Raw genomic sequence first — 25,519 nt, forward strand, 5'->3', positions numbered from 1 at the left:
TAATGTTAGTACTAATTTTGCACAACACCTTTAAATTTTTAGACCAGGAGGTAACTGTGCTTTTTGTTAATTTAACCAAATGTTTATGTTCCTTATTATACGATTCACTTAAGTCCCTTTTCAAACATCTTTTTCTCTTAGAATAAAACCTTACCTCATCTTGCACAGGATAATGCACTTGGGAATTAGTTACTGTGAAACAGAGGACATTTTGTAGAGGAAAAAGAACAAGAGAGGCTTTCTGTCAATCTCTTTTGGAGCATTTAGGTTGATAAATAGTTAAATTTTAACTTGCCTAGAAAAAGAGATACCAATTTATATTCCAATCCTTAGCCTATTTCTGCAAGATGTGGGAGGGCCTGGAACAGGCAAAGCAGGAGCTCAAATCTGAAACTCCCACACCTCAAGAGAGACTAGTTCAGAGTGATTACCTCACTTGTTCTTACTAGAAATTCCATCTGGAAGCTGAGAAGTCTTTCCCAGTGAAACTTTCAAACAAGAAGTTTCACATTTTTTCCCACTGTAGGAAACTTTAAGTAAAATTGCTAACCAATTGCGAGTTTGATTTGAGTCTGTTTAATTGACAAGTTCCTGTTGTTGCAGTCCAGCTTTGGACAAGGCCTTTGATGCTTATTTTTTAAAGCAAAAGCAGAAAAACGGGCAAATTTCTAATTTGATGACAGAATACTGACACAATTATGGTTCACAGTTAACTAGAATACACATATGAAGAAAAATACATTTTGCAACAATCTTGTTATTAAAAATGTCAATTTTAAGGATGACAGATTGTCTCAAAAGTCCATTTTTTGCCTCAGTCTATCTCTAAAAAGCATTAGTGGGACTACCTGAATTTAATTTAATCTTGAAGATTTGGGATTTTATGGAAGTGCTTCATTCAAACACTTTGAGTGGTTCCTTCATTGATTTCTTTCCACGGTAGTGCCTGCCTTCCTTAAAAAACCTTCATAAATAAGAGAAAAAAAAAAAACATAAATCCTACCATTCCATGTAAAAGTGTTTTTTCATTAAAAATTTTTAGAAATTATATACTTGCAAGGTATTATTATTCTTACAGACCGTTGGGGGAGATGCAGAGACAGAGGCATACACAAAAAGTAGCTCTCAATTTCATTTCCGAAGGAATAAAAGGTAAAAGTGGTGAATAATCTGCATGGTTTCTGAAGACTAACATACAGATTTATTCAATACAGGAGAAAAGTGCGTCCCTAAGAAAGACCAGTGATTTCAGCTGGTTTTTCCCTTGGAAACGGAGCACGCTGAATTGTCTGTGTGTCCTTCTGCCCGCGAGCCGTTACCCCGCAGTAACGCGGTCTGTTTGCCACTGCCGAACCAGGCGCTCCCGGCCACCTTCCCCTCCCGCTCCGCCGGGCGCACCGCACCAAGGCAGGTAGGGGACGGAGAGCTGAACACCGCAGCTGCCCGCTCGCTCCTTCGGCGCCTTCCCCGCGCCGCGACACCCGGCCGCTGCGCCGTCCTGCGGGGACTCCGACCTCGCACCCGCCCCAGCCGCTGCCGCCGGCCCGCACTGCTGGAGCAGCGCGGGGTCCCAGCACGGCGCTGCGGGGAGCCCCAAGCCCGCCATGGTCCCGGTGTCACTTCGCCTCCGCGGGTGAATCCCGCGCCCCCTGCGCCCCCGCCTCGCTCCCGGCCCAGCGGATGCGCGACACAAGCTCCAGCCCGCACCGCCCCGGGCCGCCCGCACCGCCGCCGGCGGGAAGCGGCGCGCTGAGGCGGCCGCACGCCGTGGCCCCGCCCCCAGCACGCGAACGTCATTTCCGCGTCCGGAGCGGCGGCCCCTCTAGGCAGGCTGGCCCCGAGGAGACTCTATGGTGAGGCGGCGGGCCGTGGGGCAGGCGGTGCCGGGCCGCCCCGCTCGCTGAGGGCGGCTGATCCCCGCCGCCCGGCCGGGCCCCGCGCCCCCGCCTCCTTCCGCCGCAGCCTCGGCCCCAGCCCGGGCGGCCTCCTGCCCCGCCAGAGGGGTGTCCCGCGGAGCGGCAGCCATGAGTGTCGCGGAGCGGCCTGAGGAGGAGAAGAAGGAGGCGGCGGCGGCGGCGGCGACGGCCGCGGCCAGTCCCGGGCTCTCGCTGGGTACGTGAGGGGCGGCCGGGCTGGGCGGCCGGCGGGCGCAGGGAGGTCCGAGGACCGGGCTGGGGCCGCCCCCGGCACCGCCCCGGGCTGAGGGCCCGCGGGGAGCGGGGCAGGCCGCCGTGGGACTGGGCTTTGGCTCTGCCGCCGGCCCCCGGGGCCGGTGGTGGAAGGTCTGGCGGCTGGGTCCACTCGGAGACGAAACCCAAGTCCCTGTCGTCGTTTTCTCCCGTGCGGTGCTGCCTAGAGATCCAAAGGTTTTGTCTTCCAAGAGCTCTGCCCACAATAACTAAGTCATAGCTTGCCCGTACGAAACTTACAGTAATTGTTACCTAACTCTTGGAAACTTTTGGAGTTCAGCGTGTGGTGTTATCATGAGGTCTTCGTATGTTTTGAGTGACAGACTAAGACCTTTATTTGGTAGGGCCGGGCTTATTCTCCAGCTTTGAAAGCAAAGGGTGGGGGTGTGTTAATGTATTCTTGATGTGTAGCCAAAACAATTGACATTGCCTGTTTTTTTCCCTAGTAGACTGGAGCAGCTGGAATTTTTTTGGTGGTTTTGGAGTTTCTGGTCTGCTAGTGTTCAAATAAAACTGTTCACCAGGAAGCCCATAACATAGGAGCGGGAATAAGGGAGGGACAAAGAGGGGGAGGAAAAAAGAAGCTCAGTTTAGTTGATGAAGTGCAAAGAATTATCACCTCAGTGTGGAAATGGTTTTAATTTTTGAACAGGAAAATATAATTGCTCGAGGTGAAACTTGAAGTGTGTGCTGACCTGTCACATTCAAGCTTGCTGTTCTTTGGTGTAGGTCCTAGTGTTGCATCTCCAGATGAAGGAGTAGTAGAAGATCTGCCTTTAATAGATGAGAAAGCTGTGGAGCAGCTAACTGAAGGATTGATTTCTCATTATCTGCCTGATCTTCAGCGATCAAAATCAGCACTGCAGGAACTTACGTAAGCAAGTTTTTAAAACCAACTTCTCACATGTCCATACCTTATTTGCTGCTTTTTTTCAGTATGACGTTCTAGCTACCCTTAACTAGAATATAGTTTACTGCAGCATTTCTGTGTTCTGACTATAGCATCCCAAGAAGTTAAGTGATTTGCAGGAGTATTGGGGGGTGTATAAGCTGCAGTGTAGCCTATCAGAACTTTGCAGAATGTATAATGCTAGAACACTAAAATCCCCGAAGCCAGGTATAGCAGAAGACGTGTAGATTTCTTAAATACTTATTCACTTCTGTAGTGGAAAGTCTGCCAAAAGCTGAATTTTTTGCTTGCAGAGATGCAGTTCATATTCAGGGCAGCTTGTAGTGCAGTATATTGTTTGTTGTCCAGTCTCTAAACTGTGTTGTGAAAGATACACTTGGAAAATATAATTAAGGAGCTAACCAGATAAGGATTCTTTGTACATTGGCATCTCACTGATAGCTGAGGATAGTTTATTTCAAACGCAGGCTGGGTCTGCCCTGGATGCAGAGGTACTGGAAAGGCTTTACACAGATCCATCTCGGGTTTGGCAGGGTACGTTGGTTTGGGTTTCAGGATGCATGGTGTGGTTATGCTGCTGCCAAGGACAGCCTGTGTCTGGAAAGACTTTAGCTGATTTGTGTGGGATGGAGAATCCTTAATAAGCACCGAGGATCCACGCAAGTTCTATACAGAAATAGTTTAGTCCCACGCCATGATGCAGAGGCACTCGAGTACAAAGTCAAGAGCTAATTGTTTTTTCCTTCATTCAGCCTGCAGAGTGCCTGTTTGGGGTTTTGGATATTTATCCTGGATATCCATGCTGTATGATGGCAGCTGAGTTTGTGTGTAATCAGCTGGGATTTCTCTATATCCATTTACTCATGTCTTTATTCAAATCACCTAGCAATGCATAAGAGGAATCTGATGTAGGGAAGCATGTATTTATATTGTTATGATCAAAAGTAATATTTATATAAAGGGCTGGTTAAAAAGCACATATGCTGCTTCACTTTGATTTTATGCATCATTTTTGTTTCAGACAGAACCAAGTAGTATTACTAGAAACATTAGAACAAGAAATATCAAAATTCAAAGAGTGTAACTCCATTCTTGATATCGATGCTTTGGTAAGTATTATTAATGCTTTCTTAAAATTCTATTAGCATAGATTTTCTTGCTGAAGCATTAGTATCAACTTGTGTATTTTCCTTGTTCTTAATGACCTACAGGAATAGAACCAACCAGTTCAGATATTCGGGACAAATTATTGCTGGAGAGGGTGTGGAACCAGCGTATTTCCTTTAGATCAGAAGGGCACCGGGAAGAAAAGCAGCTCAGTCAGCTAGTGGTAGTAAGCCTAGTTGTTAAGAACCAGTAGCCAAAGTGAAGGTATGCCATCTTTCAGTTGGACTGAGGCTCCAAAGTGAGCTCTGTGAACCTCTCCAGACTAGTAGGAAGGCTGTGTGAAACACTGATATACAGTGCATAAAATGGTAATATTTTTATTCTGTTTAGTGAATCTTCGTTCAGTAGATTACTGGGTGTACTTGTTGACATATGGAAGTTTTCTGTATTGATACATGCAGTATGTGAACTTTATATGTAAACTTGAACGTGTTTAATCCGTTATCAAGCTGTTCTGGTAATCACTATGTTTTTGATTGCTGTTTTGGTGTGTGGCTTTATAGAACAACTATTTCCAACTTGACAGTCACTGCTTTAACAGTTGTGTTTTTCAAGTTTTCAGAAGCTAAACACTATCACAACAAGTTAGTGAATATTAGAAATGAAATGATGATGCTCCATGAGAAGACATCAAAGTTAAAAGTGAGTGGGATAAATATTTTTACTTTCCAACGTAAATATTTATGTATTATTGACTTTCAGCTTCTACTTTGGATACATGCTGAAAGTTCTGATTAAAATACAATTTTCAGTCCTTATCTTAAATGGATGGTTTCAGCAGTGCCATGTCATGTATGTTTTTAAACTTTCACTTATTCTTAGGTGTACTCAAGCAACTTACGCACCTGAACTACTAGTAAGTCTCTGTTGTCGTTATGTTTAGGTGGTGTAAGAATTATGCTTTGTTCTGTCACTTAATCCACTCCATTCCAACTAGTTCTCTGTTGTTTCAGTTTCTGTGCCTTTTAAATGAAAACTAGATTGTCACAAATGTAAGAATTTCTCCTTCTATTTCATGTAATATTAACAGTGGCATAAGTTCACTGACTTCATGCTATATAGGCAGTCTCTGGTTACGTTCTGGCAAGATTAGTCCTTGAGTATGTTCAACAAAAGGATTTTTTTCTTGGAGGCAATACATTGCACAGTATGCACCTTGCCTGGTATCCATGAAGGATGGCTCTTAGTGAGACTGAAGGGAGTCTGGTCTATTTTCCCCATGTAGATCACAGACTTGCTGCTTCTTAACAGCAAGATGGAAGTGGGAGGGAGGAAGAAAAAACAAACGGTTTGTGCAACATTCAGTCATAAGCAGTGTGGCCCGAAGAAGATATTGTGAAGAGAAGGGGGGGGATTTTGTTTGTAGCTCCAACTTAAATACAGCTGTGAAACTTACAATTATTTTCTGGTCTTTTCTGTGTAGAAAAGAGCACTTAAACTGCAACAAAAGAGGCAGAAAGAAGAATTAGAACGAGAACAGCAACGTGAGAAGGAACTCGAAAGAGAGAAGCAGTTAACAGCAAAACCTGCTAGGAGGACATGAAAGCAGAGCATGCAACAACTTGTCTGAATTAAATCATTTCTGCATTCTCTGGATTTAAGGCAGACTTTGCTTAAACTGGGTTATAGCTGTTACTAGCAACAGTCCATGATACTATAAATTCCAGAATGGTAATAATAGGGTTGGTAACATTCAAATTTTTTAATTTCAGCCATTCAGGTTGCCTTCTTTAGTAATGCTATGCAGTTTGATGTTGTTATAATGTAAAGTGGGAGGTTTTTTTGTATGTAGGAGATCTTAGGCATCACAGTTTTAAATACCTATCCATTTTTTTGTCTGTTCTTCTGGTGTTTAGATTTCTGAGAGATATTTGGTGACTGGCATACATGTTTTTTAGACAAAATACAGAATACTAGTTAAAGTTCAGTCCTCCTCATCAGACTTCAGTGGCCACCTATTTCACTGAAACCCCTTTGATTCAGGCAGTTGGGATCTTTTTTTGATGCCCTGGTTCATAAATACTGACTTTTTGTGCAGCTTTAGTTTGGTCTGTCTCCAATGAACTGAAGAAACTTCCATTGTATTTGCCTGAAAGTTCCTTTATTGCAGTGGTCTTACTTTTTTTGTCATCAAGTACTTAAGAACAGCTTTAAACTAACTTCTGATTAAGTTCCTGGCTGAATTGTTGCGGGGGGGAAGCAGAACACTAAAAAGTCTCAAAACTGATGTGTGCACAATGCAAAGATTAATGAGTCTGTGCCTCCACAAACATTTGAGTTGAACCAGGGAACTGTTGCTTCTGTCATGGCTCGACAGGAAGACTGTGTGGTCTAAGCAGATTTCTGTGGGATTAGAAGTTGTCGTTTCTTCATTTTGTGTGACAAAATAAAACACAACCAAAACTAAACGATTTCTACTTCATGTGAAATTCAGTTACCTGTAGGAAAAACTACTGCATTTAATTTTTTTCCTTAATAAATTATTCATTTACACTTCAGGGTTACGTAAGAGAATTTCTGTTATGCTGTCCTCAGCCAAACTGATGAGTGTTAGTGTATATGATGGTAAATGTGGAATGGAGGTTGATATCCATTTCTCTGAATGTAATTGCTTTCTTGCAGCACTTGGTGTGATCTCTCATTCAAATGAATGTACGTGTTGTCTAACTGGTAAAAGAGCTTTAAACTGTTTGTTCTTACAGTCTAACAAACTAGTTAGTTTGTATCTGTGTTATTTTTAAAGTAGTAACGCAAGTGGTGTGTTTTGAAGTAAGATAAAGGGTAAGCTCTGTAAAGTTTTCCATAAAATATGTATGGAAAGGTATTGGAGTCAATTTTTTCTTCTGTTTTACATGGTTTACACAGTATATACCTGCCTGGACTCCTCTGTACTGTAATTTTCTGAACTAATTTCCTGTCCTTAATATTTGTCATCTTTTTCTGTGAAAGACATACTCTGACGAGTAATCATCCAGCACGCAAAGTAAACTTGGAAGGAAAACAAACTACTTACAGTTTGAAGAGACACTGAAATACTGGTACTGAAGCAGTAATAGATTAAAACTTTCCACAGGTATTTTTCCTTTAAATTGACTTGTATCAGTTACTTGCCAGTGGATTGTTGACCTGTGCTGTGGTTTGTATGTATTTCTAAGAGAAATGTAAAGAATTTCCACAGTCCATATTTGGAGCAGAATGTACATAACTAAATATTGTTTAAATATTTTTATTTTCTAATGTAATTTCAAGATTTGTTTCTGGGAATTTAAACAGTTCTTATTAAAGTATAATAACATGAAACTAAATGCCTCAGTATCCAGATCAGGATTAAATTCCTGCGGTACTCCTTGATTTGTGTTCCCTCATCTGGAATCCAGTTTAGTGTTTCAAGTTGTGGTTTCTTTTTGTCAAGATCTGTGGGGGTTTTTTTCCAAAGAACTGTGGGGTTTTGTGGGGAGTTTTTGTTTCAAAAATCATGACTACTTTTATTGAAACTACAGAATTCTAAGGATAGAAATCGATGCTTTTGCAATTGCATACTTCAGTGTTTCTTTGGAATAATTTCTGATCAAAGGAATAAAAGCTTGCAGTGGTTTCTTTCCAGAGGAATCACATACAGAGATGTAAAAACGTAATTGATGACTTGATAAAATTGTGGTAAAAGCTGGGTTGTACCAATAAGGAACTAATTTTCCTAAATGATCTATCTGTAACAAAGGGGGGAAAAAAATAACATATATAGGGGGAAGTTTGGTCAGTTTACATAACTTTCTTTTATTAATGAGCTCTTAATTAATTGTAGTTTTGACTTAATTTATCTCCACAGGATGTTTTTCTTCCAAATACTCCTCTTGTGACTGAATGCATAAAAAGTAAATGGTGCTTTGGATTAATTTAATGATACTGGCATCTAAAATTGTATGCTTGTATTAATATGCACAGCTAGAGTGAGTAATTCTATTACTGGATGCATTTAGTCTTGCTTGATTTTATAAGAAACTACTTACCAAGTGATAAATTTGGTAGCGTTAGATGTTTTCTTACTGACTTTTTATTCCATCTACATGAGGAGGTGCAGCCAGCTTCATCTTTTTGAGAAACATAAAATGACAGCTTTAAACCACTTTCTTTTAATACTGTTTCATACTTGGTGTACTCACCTGTTTTTATCATCATAGCAGCAGAAGATCGTTAACTGTGCAGTAATTCTTCGAATTTTTATTTTGTAAGATTCAAATTTAGGAGTTACTGTTGGTAACTGAGGAATCTTGGTTTCCCATGCTTTTATCTTTGCTATTGTTAACCTTGATGCTTAATTTGGGTCCCCACACCTATAGCTGTTCAGCTTCACGTGAGCCAAATTTTAATCCAGAGAAATCTGGCTTTTTCACTAATAGTGATAGCTTTGCCATGGTTGTAAGGCAAATATTTGTTTCTTTTTGGAAAGTGGCTACAGAGTATTTTATCTTGTTTTATTCTGCGTGCTGTGACCTAAGTGGTAATAGCATAAATAAAGGTTGTTTCTGTAGCTGTTCTGTTGGGATTCTAGCAGCTGAGAGAGTTCTCTGGCCGATTTACCCTGAATTAGGCTTCATCAGACCCGTTCTGCCACCTCCTGCTTGCTTTGTAACACTGCTGGCTGCTCTGCTGTCATTCTGAGCTTGAAGCTGTAATGCCTCACCTTGCGGTGGTCCTTTTTTTTTTTTTAAACCTCGTTAAATCTGATTGGTTATTTGATCTCTGTTGGATAAGTTGTGTGAATATAACTGAATTACTGCTAAAAACTTTGCAGGACTTCATGATGTAAATCTGTAATAACACAAATTATAGCAGCATAAATACTAATATGGCTATTCATGCTAGGTAAAACAGTATGCATGAAGGTTCTTAGTAAGACTGTATGTAAAGGTAGCAAAGATGATTTGATTTATTTATTCATTTATTTATTTTTAAATCAAAGTGTAAGCTTAAGTTGAAGCAAAGAGTTAGTTTTGGCACAAATATAACTGCTTTCCAGTAGCTTGAAGTACACTTGTACTTTACCTTTCTCAGTCCTTGGCAAAGTGATTTGTGTAAAAACAGGCACCAAAACCAGTCACATCCCCACCAGCACCACCAACTCTTTGTGATACCAGCTCTTAGGTCACAGATTTGTGTTTCTTAAATAATTCTGTATGTAGGTGATCGAACTAAAACTGAGGGGAAGACCAGTGCTGCTGGTTTTAACATAATAAAGTTAATGGTTTTAACTGTTTTCCCTCCAGGCATAACTGTTGGCATCCACGATCTGTGAGGTTATGACTAACTCCAGTCCATCATCTAAGTGTTGTTCATGAAGTGTTGTGTAGCTTCAAAGCACAGCTGTTGGCCATACCTGGTAACTCAGTGTTTCTTTCTTGGGTTTGCTCCTATCTCTCCATGTACCTCCACCACGTCAAGCCATCGTGCTTAAGAAAGGAAATAGAACATCCTGCTTGGCAATCCGAAAAGTCACAACAAATGTATTCAGCTCTTGCAAAACTTGCAACTTAATGAAGCAAATGATTTCAAGCTTGATAAAGAGTAATTCCGAAAGTTGTACACATGGAAAGACAATAGTCTCTAGGGCAGTAATTTACAGAAGTAATTAATTTTGCACTCTCAGTCACACTGAGATGTAAGACCAAAGATAAGGCTGATCGATTTTGTTTCACGTGTTGCAATGAAAATGCATCCTGGCACTGCTGTGAAAACAAGGCCATCTGTGCGTGCACTGGCCAGCAAAACACTACCTGTAAATTAGCAATATAGTTTATTGCCTTGATGAGCAAGACTTCTATCACCTGGGACTCAGGTAAAGAGTAATATCCTCCCATGTCAATACAGCCTGCCAAAGTAATAATAAACAGTTAACAAGAACTCTTTGCCACCCCACTACCTAAAACCAAAGTTTTACCCCTTCAGCACGCCAATGAAATGGCTAATTTTCCAGTATTTAAAACTGGGTAGAAGTCATGCTGGTCAACTATGTATGAGAATGTGTTTCTTACTCTGTTTTGCTGCTTCTTCTACTTTTTTTTTTTTTTTTCCCTTGTATTACTGCTGCTTTTTTGTTAGCCTTACAGACGCTATGATTTACAGGTATGCCAGAAGAAGAGTATCTCCAAGAAAAAGTATCAAAGATGATGTGAGGAAATTACTGCTTTTCTTCTACATCACCCAGTGCTACTAGAATTTATTTGAGATTGTGCTCACCATCAGGTAGGCACTTTCCACAGAAGAATCATCCCCATGCTGGAGAACTCGCAGTCTAAGCCTAGACAGACATGCAGATGTCCTGCGGGGCGGGGGGGTGTCAGTATAATTAACAGGCCAGGAGGTGCGTGTTCTGGGCTTTCCAGGAGAGCCCAGTTGCCTGGTGAGTGTTAGCCATGGCTCCTGCAGCCCCGCCGGTGCCGGTGGCCCTGGGGGGGTGTGTGTGTACCCAGCAGCGTGTGCCCAGCCCTTGCAAAGCAGTGTCCACCCCCTCATCCTGCCTGGACTTTGCTGTTGTGGGAGGGATAGGCAGCACTCCCTGCAGCTGCAGGAGGGCTCTGGGCTACAGGTGAGCACTTTCTTCATGTTTGGTTTATGTGTTCTGAGTTAAGGGTAGTCATTTAAGTAATTTTGTCATTAAAATTGCAGACCATCTCTGTGAGAAGTCTGGGGGGAAATAGACATGAGAGCGTCAAGAAGATATTTTAACATTTAAAGACAATCCTAAAAATAGATGTTTAAAAAAAAAAATTTAGAAAAAAACAAAACAACTTTCTTTTCTCATGGATATAAGTGAGGATCAACCTCTTAGAACAAAAAATGTGGAAAAAAGGCTGTGCTCTGACTGTACCAGGACAGGTGGGAATGGGAAGTCAGGAAGCTCTTAAAAATTATAGAAATTGGCAGTTTGGTTATTATAAAACATGTGACTGTAAACCATGGTTTTTTTTCTCTTTAGAAAAGTCACTTGTATTAATAAAGATGTCTAATCCCCATGTCATATTTTTAAAGCTACTGATTGTGTCTTCTCCCAGTACATTTTCTGTCCAGTAAAATCCATGAAAGTGTAGGTGTTCAGCAGCTTTGAAAAACGAGCCTTGGCCTCTACATGGGAACACACTGTCATCAGAGGTCATTTATTAATTATTGATCTAGTAAGTGGGGGTTTTCTTATTCAAATGTAATTCTTTTGCTATTTTTCTATCTATAGAAAAGGACCACTAGATTAAGGTTTAGGGTTGCTGTTTATGGGTAACCTGATCAAGTTCAGATATTGAAGTATCAGTGGTCACTAGGTTACAGCTGGTGTGGTGGTCATAATTTTGGTTTAGGTCAGCCTGAAGTAAGTGACCTATGGTCAGTGATCTAGGTGGGACTTCTAGACTGGTGCTAGCCAAATATGCAGCTGGGATTAGGTCAAGGTTTGGCAGGGGTCTGAATTTAGGATTGGAGTTACAGAAGCACATGTATGAGGGTTTTGTTTTCAGATGCACTCAGAAGTGAGAAAAGGGAAGGCAGTTGGGAGGATGTATTTATTTGACAGTGCTTTCATGTAAAATAATGCTGTGCAGATCTTCTGTGGAACTAGTATTACACGTGCCAAGTCTTGTACAAGTGACAGAAAGAAAAATGGTTTGTTTCGGAGGCCTTTTGACTTTGGACTCTCTTATTTTTATTATGTTTACGCATTTTAGCCTGGTGTTGCTGGTATTATGTAGCTGTAGAAAACATTACAGAAACCTCACATACAGGTATGGAACTACTAAATACTGAGAAGTTCCTCTGAAAGGGTAACTTATATCCTGTCAAAATTAATGTATTTTGGCTAAACCTGCTTCTTGGACTTAGTTTGTGTGTATTTGTGAGAACAGTCACTGTTTATAAGTAGGCAAAATGAGTCGTTCTAATTCAGATCTTATGTGCTGTGGCCTCATCTCCAACAACCTCTGTACCTGCAGGGAACGTCTGTTGAGAACAGAGGTAAATTGTCAGGCTGGACTTTATGATTGTTGGCCTTCAGCCGTAACTTGAGAAAAGCAACTGAAGCTTCTTTTCTACCAATAGAAGCTCAAAGTAACATAAAGCATAAGACAAGTGGCACAAGCAAGCTAAGAGTATTAGCCAGTTTGCCAGTGGCTGGCCATGAGGAGTGGCAGTGCCCTTGTGCTGAACAAATGACAAGTCTGGAGCTGGGACAGAGAAATTGTTCTTGTTCAGAAGCGCAGGACGTGATTGCAATCTGCGAGCCTGGATGTGCCAGGAGACTGACACGTGTACTCCTTTCCAGATGGGCACCCTGCAGAATGCCTCCTTCCTTCCCTTCTGCTTCTCAGTTTCATGCAGACAGTGAAGCAGCCTCATGGCATCTTCCCATTTAACTCCTCAACACCTTTCCTCCATTCTTTGTAGCTTTCCACAAACAGGCTGTGTATCAGCTGAGCAGTTTTACCTGTGCAGAAACTTTATGCCACGAGGAGAAGGTTGAGCCTAGAAGGAAATGGCCTGACACACGCTTTGGATCTGGTTGCTTGATGCATATGAGCTGACACAAGTAATTTTGTCTGTGTGTGTTACTCTCAGCACTAATCTTCACGTGACCTTTTTTTTTTTGGCTTGGCAAACCCGGCTTAGCGGATTAACAGCTGTTATTACTTCATGCTGTCACCATGCCATAAATCAAAGGCCCTAGAAAGTATTTGGGGAAAACATCTTAAAGCTTGGCTCAGCAGTAAGCTGAACAGAAACGAGATAGCAGCCCTGCTCTGCTTGTGCGATGGAAAGGATCCTCTTTCTCCATGCACCCAAGTGAGTTACAATCCGGTTTCAGTTTAGGACTCTAATACTTAGCTTATCTTTTTCTTTTAATATTTCATGTATTTTTTTAACATGGTGGGATTCCAGGCTTAAGTCTGATGGTTGGAAGAGCAGTTGGTTTGAAGACCGAAGGACATTTAGGAAGAAGATTAACACAAGCCTGTAGGCAAAGCTGCTGCGATGCTGAAATCCGCTCGGTTCTCGGAGTGTCGCCCGCGGGTTTGGGACCTTTAGGCGGGGTCGGCGATCTAACGGGAAGGGAGCGGCCGGGCTGCGCGGCTGGCGGAGCCCCCGCGGCCTGCACGACCCCCGGCTGCCGCAAAGGCACCTCCCGGCCGGGCCCCGGCCTTCGCCCGCCGGGCAGCACCTGGCGCCGCCGAGCTCCGCCCCGCCGCACCGCGCCCGCTGTCGGGACCCGCCGCTTATCGCGGCCGGGGCGGCGGCGCGGCCCTGCCCCAGCCCTTCCCTCGGCGGTCGGCGCAACAGGCAGGCAAGTGCGGGCGCTGCGGGGCCGCGCCGCAGCATGGCGGGACGGGTGGGGACCCGCCCTGGCCGGGGGGGCCGTCACAGCCCTGCCGGGGGCGAGCGGGGCCGGGGCGGCGGCCCTCGGCCCCGGGGCGGAGGGTCGGTGCCCCGCGGGGCAGCCTGCGGGCCTCGGGCTCCGCGCCGGCAGCCGAGCGCGGCCGGGGGAGCGCGGGGCCCGCTCCCGGGGCCGGGCGGGGGCAGCAGGGGCCGGGCGCGCCCGTTGCGGCCCCACAGCAGCAGGCGCGGGGCCGGGGGCTGCGGGGCCGGGGGCTGCGGGGCCGGGGGCTGCGGGGCCGGTAACGGCTTTGCTGGCGGCACCTGATCCTGAGGGCGGGCGCGGAGCTGGTGCCGGCCGTGCTGGCGCTGCCGAGTGTTTGTGCACGGGTGGAGCGGTTAAACTGTTAATCTGTGGCCAGCTGTTTAAAGAACAGTTGCAATGAACTTTACTCTCGCTAGTAGAGACTTTTCCTAACTTCGTTTCTTCCAGCCCTCTGCAGTGCATTGCTCACGCACTGGCTCCGTTGGAGTAGCCAGCCTCGAGAGAGACCCCAGAGAGGGAGGGACTGTCGTTGCCCTCAGTGTCCTGCTTCAGTTAAGCGTTTGTTCTCCACACTAGTTGTGTCTCTCGAGGCTGATTTACCGCGTATGAACGTGCAGACCCGACAGGAGAATGGCCGGTGGGGTCTGAGGATGTACCTGTGCTGGGACATCTCCTCCGCGTAGGTAACACCGCAGAATTAATTGTGAGGAGCTGCCTCCCGTGTCAGATCAGACCTGCGAGAGCAGGTTGTGTCTTAGTGCTTGGAATGAACCACTTGTGACTTGCCAGCACTGTGTTTCTGACTTCTTCATGTCTTTAGTGCACAGAGGTAAATTTTATTTACTTGTGGCCTTAACAACGTGGAGAACTGTAGCCAAAGATAACTTTTACACTTCGAGCTCGTTTTTAGGCTGGATAGTGGGTTATAGGAAGAAGTGTAGTGAATGCGGTTAGGTGGATTTTAGCTGCTGTGGTTTGGGTTCCGCGCAGAACTGGCTGAGAAACACCTGTTGAATCTGTTGTTTCCTTGTATAGAGTTTGGAATTGGTTAAAATACACAAAAATAATAAACCTATTTTCAGTAAGGTGGTTCTTCAAAGAAAAGTTTAAAAAAAAGTTGGTAACCATTTCCTCCCTCATGCTTGTAGGAAGGTCATTAATTTGTTTAAGAACAACTTCATGAAGATAGATCCTTATAGTTTTTCTTTGGCTCTTAAATGGGTATAAACCGCTACCTCTGGAAAACAGTGTTTTCTATTTTCTTTTTTTTTTTCTTTTAAACTGAAAAGTCACTATTTTTATGTTTGTACTACCTTAACCTGCTTAATGGCATTCAAGCACTAAATAATGCTGAACTCTCCTGACCAGTTTTAGCTGTAATTTTTTTTTTCTACTGCATTTTTTTCAGTATTAGACTATTTTAAAAGCATGCAAAAAAAAATAGCCTTAGAGTAAAAGGGAAAAGAGATATATGGAGGTGAGACAGTGACTGTCTACCTTCAAGGTGAGTGTGTTTGAAAAAAAAAAAAAAGGAAGCTAAAATGCTTTGAAATGTTAATTCTCCTGGTAGAAATGACATTTTTGTGGATTTATTGTGAGTTGCATCACCCTGATTTTTATGTGGTGCTAGGTGAGTTGTGCTGCAGTAGGTTACACAAGCTGCCGATGCTGTAACAAACCACTGTTCTGAAAGCATTTGTAGAACAGACTTGCCTCTCCTGGTGGCAGAACTGGTTTGAAACAGCAGAACTGTCTCTCAGGCTAAGCAGAGCCCTCGCTAAGGCAGAGAATGTGTTGTAGGCTTTACCTTTCTCGGCAGTGCTCTAAGGCTTGTATGTGGATCTTCAGTAGGAATGTGATTTCATGCTGTATAAGGCTAATACCAACCATCACGTTTTGTGGTGCAAAGTTTAAAGGTTGATGGATAAATGTGCTGTGTGTTTAAAACGGTCTTGCAAAAGCTTGAAATTTCAGCTCAGTTCAGTGGGCTAACTACAAATTTTCCCCTTTACCTTCATTTTTGTCTTGTAATTCCCCTGTTCCTTTATCTCCAGTGTCCGAAGTAGAGGGTTGATGTGCTGTTGACTGACTCAGTTGTACGACTGCTGTCTAACCTGGGAGTTTACTAGGAAGGATTTTGCTGCTCTTTTTAAAACAGCTGTCTGCAAATGACACTTCAGATTGATTGTTTCTGTATACTCTGAAACAATTTAGAAGCAACATAACACTGCATTCTCATCAATTAGACTGCTGTTTAGTTAAGGTTCGTCTTGTGTATTCTTACAAACATGATTACTTCAAAATCTGTTTGGTCAGAGAGGATAATTATGCCTTTAGTTAGCTCTACAAAAATGAAGTCTCTGTCTCTTGGTGTGGACGTGCTGTGTGTTGTCAGCCAGCAGGCCGCTGTGCCTGTTCTGTGTGTTTAACGAAAGCCAAAGCAAAACCCTGCGTTCGTGAGCTTCCGGAAACAGGGTGTCCCTCTTGAAACGGGCTCACAAACGGAAGTTGCAAAACTTACTCTTCACAATCTGCCTTGAAGAAAGCAGGACATCTCTCCATCAGGTAACATCTATTTCTAGGGCTAGAACAGCTTCCTCTCCTTGCTTGGGCAGTCTGTCCACATCTTTAAATAACTGCCTGCACTAGACAGATGATAAACAGCCTTCTAAAGTGAAACTAACTTATTCTAGAGCTGTTTTTTTAAAATTTTGAATGGGGAGGGGAAGATGTTTGCATCTTGGAAACTTCCTGTTAAAACAAAATGGTTAAAACTGTTTTTACAGTGAACACCTCTAAGACTTTCCCTCTTTGTCCTAAATTAATTGTACCGTAGGGTTTAATAATGGGACTTCATAAAGAATTTGGGGTACCTGTACATGAGGGATGTTAAAATAGCACATGAAGGTGCAGAATGAATTGCTCAACTACATCTAGTCTAGTGGAGAATTTTTGAAGCTCACCTTGGAAGACTTTCTTTAAAATATTTGAGGTTTCTAGTTTATTTTTCAAACTCCTGTCTGTAACTACCATAAATCAATTCTACCCTTTTAAACTGAAAAACTGGAATTCCTGCCTGATGACTCAAGGAATTAAACAAAGGGGAGCAGATATAGAACACAGGAAAGTCTTGTCACAAGTTGCTTTTCACAGGTTATAATGCTTACTCATTCTTTATTGGCAATGTGGCAATAAGGAACTGAATTAAAACGTGGTTATACCTGTTTTATCACTCAAAACCTAAAAACTGATATTCAGCATGTGCAAACAATGGATTTAGAACAGGAACAGCTCTTGCCTGCTGTAACAGAGGGAGGGAAATGTGGTTAACTTTGACTGTTCTGGGTAACGCAATTGCATATCCAGTGCTACAGTTCTCAAGATATCATGCTTTAAGGTTCTGGTTCTTGCTTGTGAGGTGACAGGGTGCAGCTGTAGCAAGGGGAAGTATGGGTTTCTGACCTTTGTTTCTAGCTAATTTGTTGATGTAAAAGCTAAGAGGTGACCATGGATAGAGAACTAAGTATTTTGGGTATACTCAAACATCCCAGATCTGGGAAGATGTGAGCTCTTGTTTCATTGACCTTTGTTTTCCTGTCAAGCTTAGGGCTTGCTACTTCTCCTGCAAGAGAAGATGAATACATGTGCCCTTGCTCAAAGTGCTGCAGAATATGGTGTGCTTACTCTAAGGGCTTGCACGCCTGAGGCAGCAAGGAGGGCTGTCTGATGTGTGCATATGCTGGTACATCCTAACATTAAAATACAAATGTAATGGTGTGTTTGGCTGACACATTACAGTGAGTAGAATGGCACTCAGTGTGTTCACGCAACTACCTTCTTCGGTATTTCACTGAACTACAACACCTAGCAAATTCTTGTTCCTTTTTGTGGCACTCATCTCTTCAGGATTGTAATATTGCAGCTGGAGTTACAGCGCATGTGTCGCCTGTGCTGTAGGATCAGATGCACTTTCTTGGCACGATAACCAGAAAACGTTCTTATGCTTTGTTAGAATTCATTTGCTTGTGTGAAATTTCAGTTTTGTGGCAGAGGCCATGATTGACTTTGTTTTTTCTTTTTTCTTCCACAAACTGATTACAGTCCACTAGCAAATTAGTGGTTTAGATGCAACAAAGGTCTAGTATTATCATTTTTTCCTTGAAGACTCATCCAAGCATATAAGTAAATACAAATTCTACCTTCTGTAACAATTACAGGTGCCTTTCCTTATCTTGTAGCTTCCCACTGACTGAAAGATGTCAGCAGCTGGAGTAGTGTCCTCCTGTTCCCATCTCCGTCCTGGAGTATGGCTGCTGAAACCAGGAATGCAGAAGATGAGCTCCTTCGGCTTCCATACAGCAGCCAGGTGTGCTGCCAAGGATTATTACGAAGTACTTGTGTTGGGTGGAGGCACTGGTGGAATCACCATGAGTGCTCGGATGAAGAGGAAAGTGGGGGCAGGAAATGTGGCTGTTGTTGAGCCAAGTCAGGTAAGTCTTTCTCAGCTGTAAAGCATTGAAAAGAATAAGTGTTTTGCATATGTGACTAGAATGGTCTGCGTCTCATCCCTCTCCAACCCCATGTGTTTTTATCTGTGGAGAGGAAGCCCACTAGCCATCTTTTAGAAGGCTTTGCATGAAATTCGTTGCTCCGTGATAGAGATGCATACGCCCTTCCAGCTTTGTCATGCAAAACTCTTGGTTATTTATACAGCTTCTTTGGTTAAGAATAATACAGTGTTAAGAGGACATTGCTTTCTGTTTGGAGTGATGTGCCTTCATCTTAAAGTCCCTTTAAAACAGTTCTTAAATGTCCATTTGAACATTTCTTTCAGACTCATTACTATCAGCCACTGTGGACCCTGGTTGGTGGTGGTGCAAAACAGCTGGCGACTTCTGCCCGTCCAACAGAAAGTGTCATGCCTAAAGGTGTTGAGTGGATCAAATCTCGAGTTACAGCACTGGATCCAGATAAAAACTGTGTCTGGCTGGAAAATGATACCAAGGTAATAATGTTAAAAAAAAAAAAAAAAAAAATTGTTCTTAATCTCTTATTCTACATCCTGAGTTGTCTGCCCACCTCCTGCAGATCCCCTTGGTACTGCCTATCGAGCAGGACCTTTCTCCGGCATCTAGGAGGCCAGGCAATTCCACTTAGTCTTAAGAGAAGTACCTGATCCTAAAATCTGTTTCTAATAAAAATTGTTGTAGATAACTAAATTAGAATAACATCAACTTAAAATATCATTATTGTAAGTCTTTTCCCTGTTTACAGTGATCTGAACACAAAAGATAGAATTTTTTGCACCCAGCACTTGGCTTTGTGTATAGCAAAGGCTGTGTGTATAACTCATAACGCAGTTAGCATTTTAACTATAAATTATTCTTAGAGATTAACTTTTACGTTACTAATGCTTGCTGTTTCTCCTTCCCTTATGACACTGTTGCTGTCAGATAACTTAAATTTGCTTTGAGGTTTTTGTCTAAAATACTTTTTTTGTTTCCCTTACACAACAGATATCTTACAAGTATCTGATAATTGCCCTTGGGATTAGTCTGCATTATGAAAAGGTATTTGTTTTACAGTAATCATGTTTTTACTAGTTGTAATGGCATCATGTACCCTTATGATTCTTTAAAGTAAATTACTTTTCAGTACACTTTTTTTTACTGCAAGATACTGAATACTAATACAAATGAAAGAGACAGAAGACAGCGTAATGATTTTACAGAGATCTGCAGAAGGAGTAATAACTCAAATTACCCTTGGGAGGGTCTTTAAGACAACTTTGTTGCATCTCTGAGAATATCAGCAGGTGGGGCAGCAAGTTAAATCTAGAACTTAGAGGCAGTCTGTAATAATGAGATAATAAGGTATGCTGACTGTAGTCCAAAGCATCTCTAATGTTGACAGAAGTGAGAAACACACGGCAGTCAATAAAATCTGTCCTACAGAATTAATTTGACCCACCCTCACCTTTCTTAAAGGGTGCACTTCAGAAGGAACCAGCTGAGTCACCACACTTGTGGTAACTGGGGGGTCCCACCTGGGGCCCTTCCAATCTATTAGGTTTTCTGTATAAACAGAAACTTTATACAGTGGCTCTCAGAGGAAAATGTTAATACTCTTGTGTGGCACAAGAATGATCATAGCAATATGGAGGAGGAAAACACAAAGGCAAGATGTCTGAATGACTGAGTCTTGTGGTTTTAACCTAAGTATGATATAGTACCTGATAATATATTTGAGTATCTCTTTGAAAAGCTCCCAAGGCATCTGTAAAGCAAGAACTAGTCTTAGTTAACTATAGTCACACCAGATAAATTCTGATGCTTAGATCAGTGGAATGAGGAGAGTGTTCAGTGACCTTCTAAGTCTTCATATATATCTCTTCAGTACAACCTGTTGAAACTAAATTCAGTAGTAGAAGCCATGTAATACAGCTCATCACTATCACTCTGAGGGGAATAAAATTCATAATAACAGATGTATATGGCTTTAGAACAAAAGTGGCCAGTTTAAAAAGAAGGCTGGTTTCTCTTATTTATCTTCACCAACAGCATGCTTTCTGGTGTAGACTGTAACATCCCAAACACATGCAGTGCATGGAACACGACTCCATATTCTCACAGAATTTCTGCAAACCATTAGTTTGAAATGTGGACAACTCCCTTTCTCACAAGCAGATGCTCAGGCATAGTAGGGAAATAAATACTGGAGATGGTTGAGTTAAAACAAAATAACCCTAGGAAAGGCAGGTATCTGCAACTGACTACTGAAAAGTTTCATTCAGTTTATAAATTTTTATAATGCCTTTTTTTTTTTCATGATTTTTACTTACAGTGATGTGGCGGGGAGTTTATGTATTCTTGCTCTGAATGTCATGCACTTGTCTACAAAAACCTGGGTCTGAGTCTGCACTGAACACTTATGCTACAGATGTTGCAGACCAGAGTAATTTCAGTAAATGTTAAATTGTCTACTAAATTCTAATGGAAATATCTGTTCGATTGTGAGGCTTTTATTTTCAAAAATGTCAACTAGCAAGTATGTATGGGTTTTCTTTTTTGCTAGAGGCTTCTTAAATACCTATTTTTCAAGTCTGCATTTAATACTTGATGATGATGACAAAACTTTTGCCATCTGTACTTTAAACCTTAATTTCATTTTCTTAGATCAAAGGCTTGCCTGAGGGTTTTCATCACCCTAAAATAGGTTCCAATTATTCAGTTCTTACGGTAGAGAAAACATGGAAAGCCTTACAAGATTTCAAGGAAGGAAATGCTATCTTCACTTTTCCAAATACTCCAGTCAAGTGTGCAGGGGCTCCTCAGAAGATCATGTATTTATCAGAAGCCTACTGGAGGAAAGTAAGTATTTTATTCTCTCTGTCAGTGCTTGTTCCCACAGTTGGAAGGCAGGCTTGTTCTAAGGGGTTCGTATTATCTTTAAAACAAATAAAAACCACACGAGAGCAATGTGACTCAGGATTATTAATAGAGAAAGCAATGCAGCCACTTTAATTTATCATTGTATAATAAATGAAGCTAACTGAATTGTACATAAATATTTAGCATATATTTAATACTGGAGAAACTTGTAGAATTCAGGAACCATAAGGAAAGAACTGCTTATCCTGCTTCTGGTGAGCTACAGATACAACTGTTCTCAGCCTAATTTATAACTGCAGGTGGTGCACTGAAATAATGCTGGCTGGAGTTAAGTAATTCTTGTTACTTCGGGTACTTAATACCTGTTGTCTTTCTGCTAGTCTGAAAAGTGGTTATGCTTCCTCCTTGTGGATCGCTGTCTCAGCATGGGGAGGAATCTTAGCCAGGCTGATAAAGCAAGCTTGGCATAAACAAAAGACAACTTCCAGTGGAAGTGTCAGGCTTCATATGTGTTTAAGTTTCATGAGCTATCCACTGGGCGAGTATCTGAATAATGCATAGAAGTGAAGGTTTCAGAAAGCTCTGTGATGCTGAGCTGCTACGGGTGCTTAACCTGCATACAGCAGTTGCTCCGTGGAGTGCAGCCACCTCTTCCCAACTAGCAATTTGTGGGGGGTGTCTTCAGTACCTCCCTCAGAAAGGGCAAAGATTATCTTCTCTAGCTTCTAAGATGGTGTGAAATAGCTGTGCCTTGGGAATTGTAATGTTAATACTTCACTAGCCATTGAACTGCATTAATAGCTCTATCAGCTCTTCAGTAGTGCAGCATAGTTCTTTTGTCTCAGCTAGCTTGCCACAGTTGTTTAATAGGAAAGGCTAATGTGATCTCTCTGTCCAGACAGGAAGACGTTCCAAAGCAAACATAATGTTCAACACTTCACTTGGTGTCATTTTTGGTGTTAAGAAGTATGCTGATGCATTGCTTGAAATAATAAAGGAGAGGAATATCACTGTTAACTATAAACGCAACCTTGTAGAAGTTCGAGCCGACAAGCAGGAAGCTGTGTTTGAAAACTTAGACAAACCTGGAGTGACTGAAGTTCATCAGGTCAGCTTTCAGACCTGTAGTTTGGTCTTATTTCTTTTCCTTGTATATTGTAATATAACTGCCACGCTGTAATAACATTATGTCTGCTTTGTTGTATACTGCCCTTTCCTCCTGAGAGTACCATCTCTAACTTTAGCAGAAGATTAAAAAGTTTGAAACTAAGGTGGGGAGAAGAAAAAAATATTTCATAAACCATAGCTGGAGTCCTGCATGCCTTGTTAGTATAACTTGGTAATGTCTCAGATGTGTATGGCAGAAGGCAGATTGCTCTTACGCCAGTCTAAATGGAGTTGCCTAGTAAGGTTCATGTTAGTAAAAGGATGCACTTCAAATTTGAGAGCAAATTTTCATTCTATATACTTGTATTTTTGAAAAACCAACCAACCAAGAAAACCCCTCTCCACTGATTGCCTTCTATCACCACAGGTATGATTTGCTCTGATAAAGTAGCCACTGAGTGCCTTTTCTTTGTCTAGTATGAAATGCTTCATGTCACACCCCCAATGGGGCCACCTGATGTACTCATCAACAGTCCCGTCTCGGATGCAATTGGCTGGGTGGATGTAGATAAGGAAACTCTACAACACAAAAAGTATCCTAATGTATTTGGTATTGGAGACTGCACCAACCTTCCAACATCAAAAACTGCTGCAGCTGTAGGTAAAGTTGTGTGTGTGTGTGTAATGAAAAGTGTGGGAGTGTCAGTAAGCTTTCTGTTTAGTTAGTTACTCCTGAGGTCTTGACTTCAACTATTTCCAGCTTTCAGAAAGACCCCAGTCTCCTAGGCTAATTAACTACAGACCATGCTGATGCCATTAACCCACAATTCTCTTATTCCAGATGCCTCACAGATGAACTAATTCTATTTTCTGTGTTGACAGAATGACTAAAATGAGCGTGCTGCTCTTGCATTCCGTCACCATTCAGTAACAAAACTTTCTGCTCTATCTTAGTGGCTCATGCATATGTGTCAGCTAACTGATAAGTCACTATTGAAGAACCACATCTTCTGTACTTGTAGCTACAGGGTCCAATATAAAAACACTTTAGGCATACGGTTTCACAACTGAAAAAAAGAAGGCAAATAAGAGGGTGGAAAAAAGAAAGGCTGTACAATATGTTACTGGTGTGGGGAAAAGGGCTATCCAGTATGTTATTGGTGTAACTTGGAGAACAGTATAGTCAACTGCTCCAGCAAACACTTTCCTTACAGCACTTGAAACAAAACTTCACTGTGTCAGAATCTTAGTGTTTGGGAAGACTGAACAGATATAATGTGGCATAGGAGAATGGGCAGAGGCTAAAAACGTACAGCTCAAGTTGCATTAAGCTTTAGCATGTTGGAAACAGTGAGGGCAAAGCATTATTCCACATTTTTTTTATTGCCAAGAACTGTAAACTTCCCAAACTGATTTGCCATGCAAGTTCAGTTACTGCTGAATTGTCTGACAAAATGCCTAGCTGCTAGTGTTTGCTCTTGTAATGACAATCATTGCTGCCTTAAACAAAGCCTTATTACACTCTCTTTTTTTTTCTTTTTTATATAGCTGCCCAGTCTGGAGTACTTGATAAAACTATTTCCCTGGTAATGAAGAACCAGCTGCCAACTAAAAAGGTACCTACAGATCTTGTCCTGGGGAGAAGTAATCCTGAATGTTTTCTCTATTCTTATGCAGGAAGTCTTGCAAACAGCTAAACTGTGTGAACCGGAAGGCAGGACAACCAACAGTTGGGGTGCTAAATGGCAAAATATTGTATGTCATCTAGTCATTTAGTTGCACAATTTTTCTTCTTGACACGGTGGTTAAAAATAGTATGTATTCAATTCTCTGACTTTTGAGTTGAAAGGTTTTTAAAGGCTGATCAGTTTGGGTTCTTCACCAGTGCAAGTGACTTTAATTTGAACTGTTGCCTAGTATAAGCCTTACTCCAGGAAAACCCTTGCACGACGTTAAACTTGTTTCCCCTGTACAGAACATGATCTTTCAAGGAGTTAAACTGGAAGGTTTTGCACTGCAGATGTTAAGCTTACAACTACGTTCAAATTTCTCTTTGAGACTTGGCTTTCATTTTACATATGGCTTCTGAATTAATATCCTTTGGGGCACTAATCTGAATATCATCATCCTGCAATCTTCTGGAAATTCTTGCAACTGGATTCTATTGCTTATAGACTGTCTCTTTAAGCCCACACCAGCTCTCATTCTGATCTACTGATCGCCTATTCTGCTGGTTACAATAATAACCAGCAATTAATGACACAAAGCCCTCTTGTTCTAGGTTAGTTCTAACTTAAATAATGTTACTAAGCAAGTCTACAATCCGTTTGAAATAAAATGGCTTAGTATTAGTTATTAAACCAATATTGGCTTAGCAGCATTCTAAACTTGCTGGTATTAGCACTGTAAAAGCAGAAACCTCATAGCAATTTATTTTGAAATATGAATGTTAACCATATGGCTTGTAATACCTCAGCATTCTGGCTTTACTCGGATTACTGAAAGGGGCTATTTTTCATTGCAGTATGATGGATATACTTCCTGCCCACTCGTAACGGGCTACAACAAGGTGATTCTAGCAGAATTTGACTATGATGCTCAGCCTTTGGAGACTTTTCCCATTGACCAGAGCAAGGAGAGAGTAACCATGTACCATATGAAAGCTGATATGATGCCTTTTCTCTATTGGAACGCACTACTTAAGTAAGTATTTCAGTTCTGAGCAGGCAGAGCTGTTGTGACCATTCAGAAGAAAGCCAGGTACAGCTCCCAGTTCTGGCTTACTTCCTTAAAATAGAAGCAAATGAACTGCACCCTTAGTCACAACTAAGACCTTGACTTTCAGAGGATTTGGGGAACTTTGCTATGAACAGGGGCTTGTTCAAACATAACAGGGTTGAATTGTACAGAAGGAAAACCTCCCTGAAGCAAAGATGTTTTTATCCAAAACAAACCCCTTAACACTTACATCCTGCAAATATAGTATCTTATGGGAGTAAAACAAAACCACTCCTCACCCCCTACTTTGATAGTACATATAGAAAACTTGATGAAAAATCTTTCTGTTTCTAGGGGATACTGGGGAGGACCAGCTCCTGTCAGGAAGCTAATGCATCTGGGCTTGAAGTAACTGCTGCTTCTCTGGGTTGGACAAGCCTTTTTGAAGAGAAAGGACTGGTTGCAGAATAGATCAATACATACCTATCCACTTATTTGTAAAATCAAGCTTTTGTCCTAAATTCACTTTTCCTCCTACTAGGAATTTAGCCTTTGTAGGCTCTTTCACTGCTTTATGTAAACTAATGCCTTAAACTACTTCTGTCTATACCCAGGAGCTTGAATTTGCATTAAGCTACAAGAC

General features: G+C 41.8%; 2 protein-coding genes across 6 annotated transcripts; both read left to right on the top strand.

Moving 5' to 3' along the window:
• The first annotated feature begins 1,090 nt into the window (after positions 1-1,090).
• Positions 1,091-7,571, top strand: BLOC1S6 (biogenesis of lysosomal organelles complex 1 subunit 6). Of its 2 annotated transcripts, XM_074917434.1 has the most exons (6): positions 1,091-2,112; positions 2,919-3,063; positions 4,121-4,208; positions 4,822-4,908; positions 5,089-5,122; positions 5,690-5,806. In XM_074917434.1, the coding sequence occupies exons 1-5, from the start codon at positions 2,025-2,027 to the stop codon at positions 5,113-5,115; spliced, it is 435 nt and encodes a 144-aa protein (XP_074773535.1). In that variant the 5' UTR covers positions 1,091-2,024; the 3' UTR covers positions 5,116-5,122; positions 5,690-5,806. The 2 variants fall into 2 exon arrangements, with proteins under 2 accessions (XP_074773535.1, XP_074773534.1); XM_074917433.1 differs by lacking the exon at positions 5,089-5,122 and having other exon boundaries at positions 1,097-2,112; positions 5,690-7,571.
• Positions 7,572-9,534: 1,963 nt separating this feature from the next.
• Positions 9,535-25,379, top strand: SQOR (sulfide quinone oxidoreductase). 4 transcript variants are annotated; one of them, XM_074916993.1, is made up of 11 exons: positions 9,535-9,643; positions 10,387-10,506; positions 17,899-18,150; positions 18,495-18,665; positions 19,177-19,230; positions 20,836-21,030; positions 21,950-22,159; positions 22,636-22,819; positions 23,707-23,774; positions 24,683-24,861; positions 25,231-25,379. In XM_074916993.1, exons 3-11 carry the CDS (start codon positions 17,917-17,919, stop codon positions 25,286-25,288), a joined length of 1,353 nt encoding a protein of 450 aa, XP_074773094.1. In that variant the 5' UTR covers positions 9,535-9,643; positions 10,387-10,506; positions 17,899-17,916; the 3' UTR covers positions 25,289-25,379. The 4 variants fall into 4 exon arrangements, with proteins under 4 accessions (XP_074773094.1, XP_074773093.1, XP_074773095.1 ...); XM_074916992.1 differs by lacking the exons at positions 9,535-9,643; positions 10,387-10,506 and adding an exon at positions 12,970-13,086; XM_074916994.1 differs by lacking the exons at positions 9,535-9,643; positions 10,387-10,506 and adding an exon at positions 13,474-13,585.
• Positions 25,380-25,519: the final 140 nt, after the last annotated feature.

The sequence above is a fragment of the Athene noctua genome, chromosome 13 (genome assembly GCF_965140245.1).
Source record: "Athene noctua chromosome 13, bAthNoc1.hap1.1, whole genome shotgun sequence".
Taxonomy (NCBI): Eukaryota; Metazoa; Chordata; class Aves; order Strigiformes; family Strigidae; genus Athene; species Athene noctua.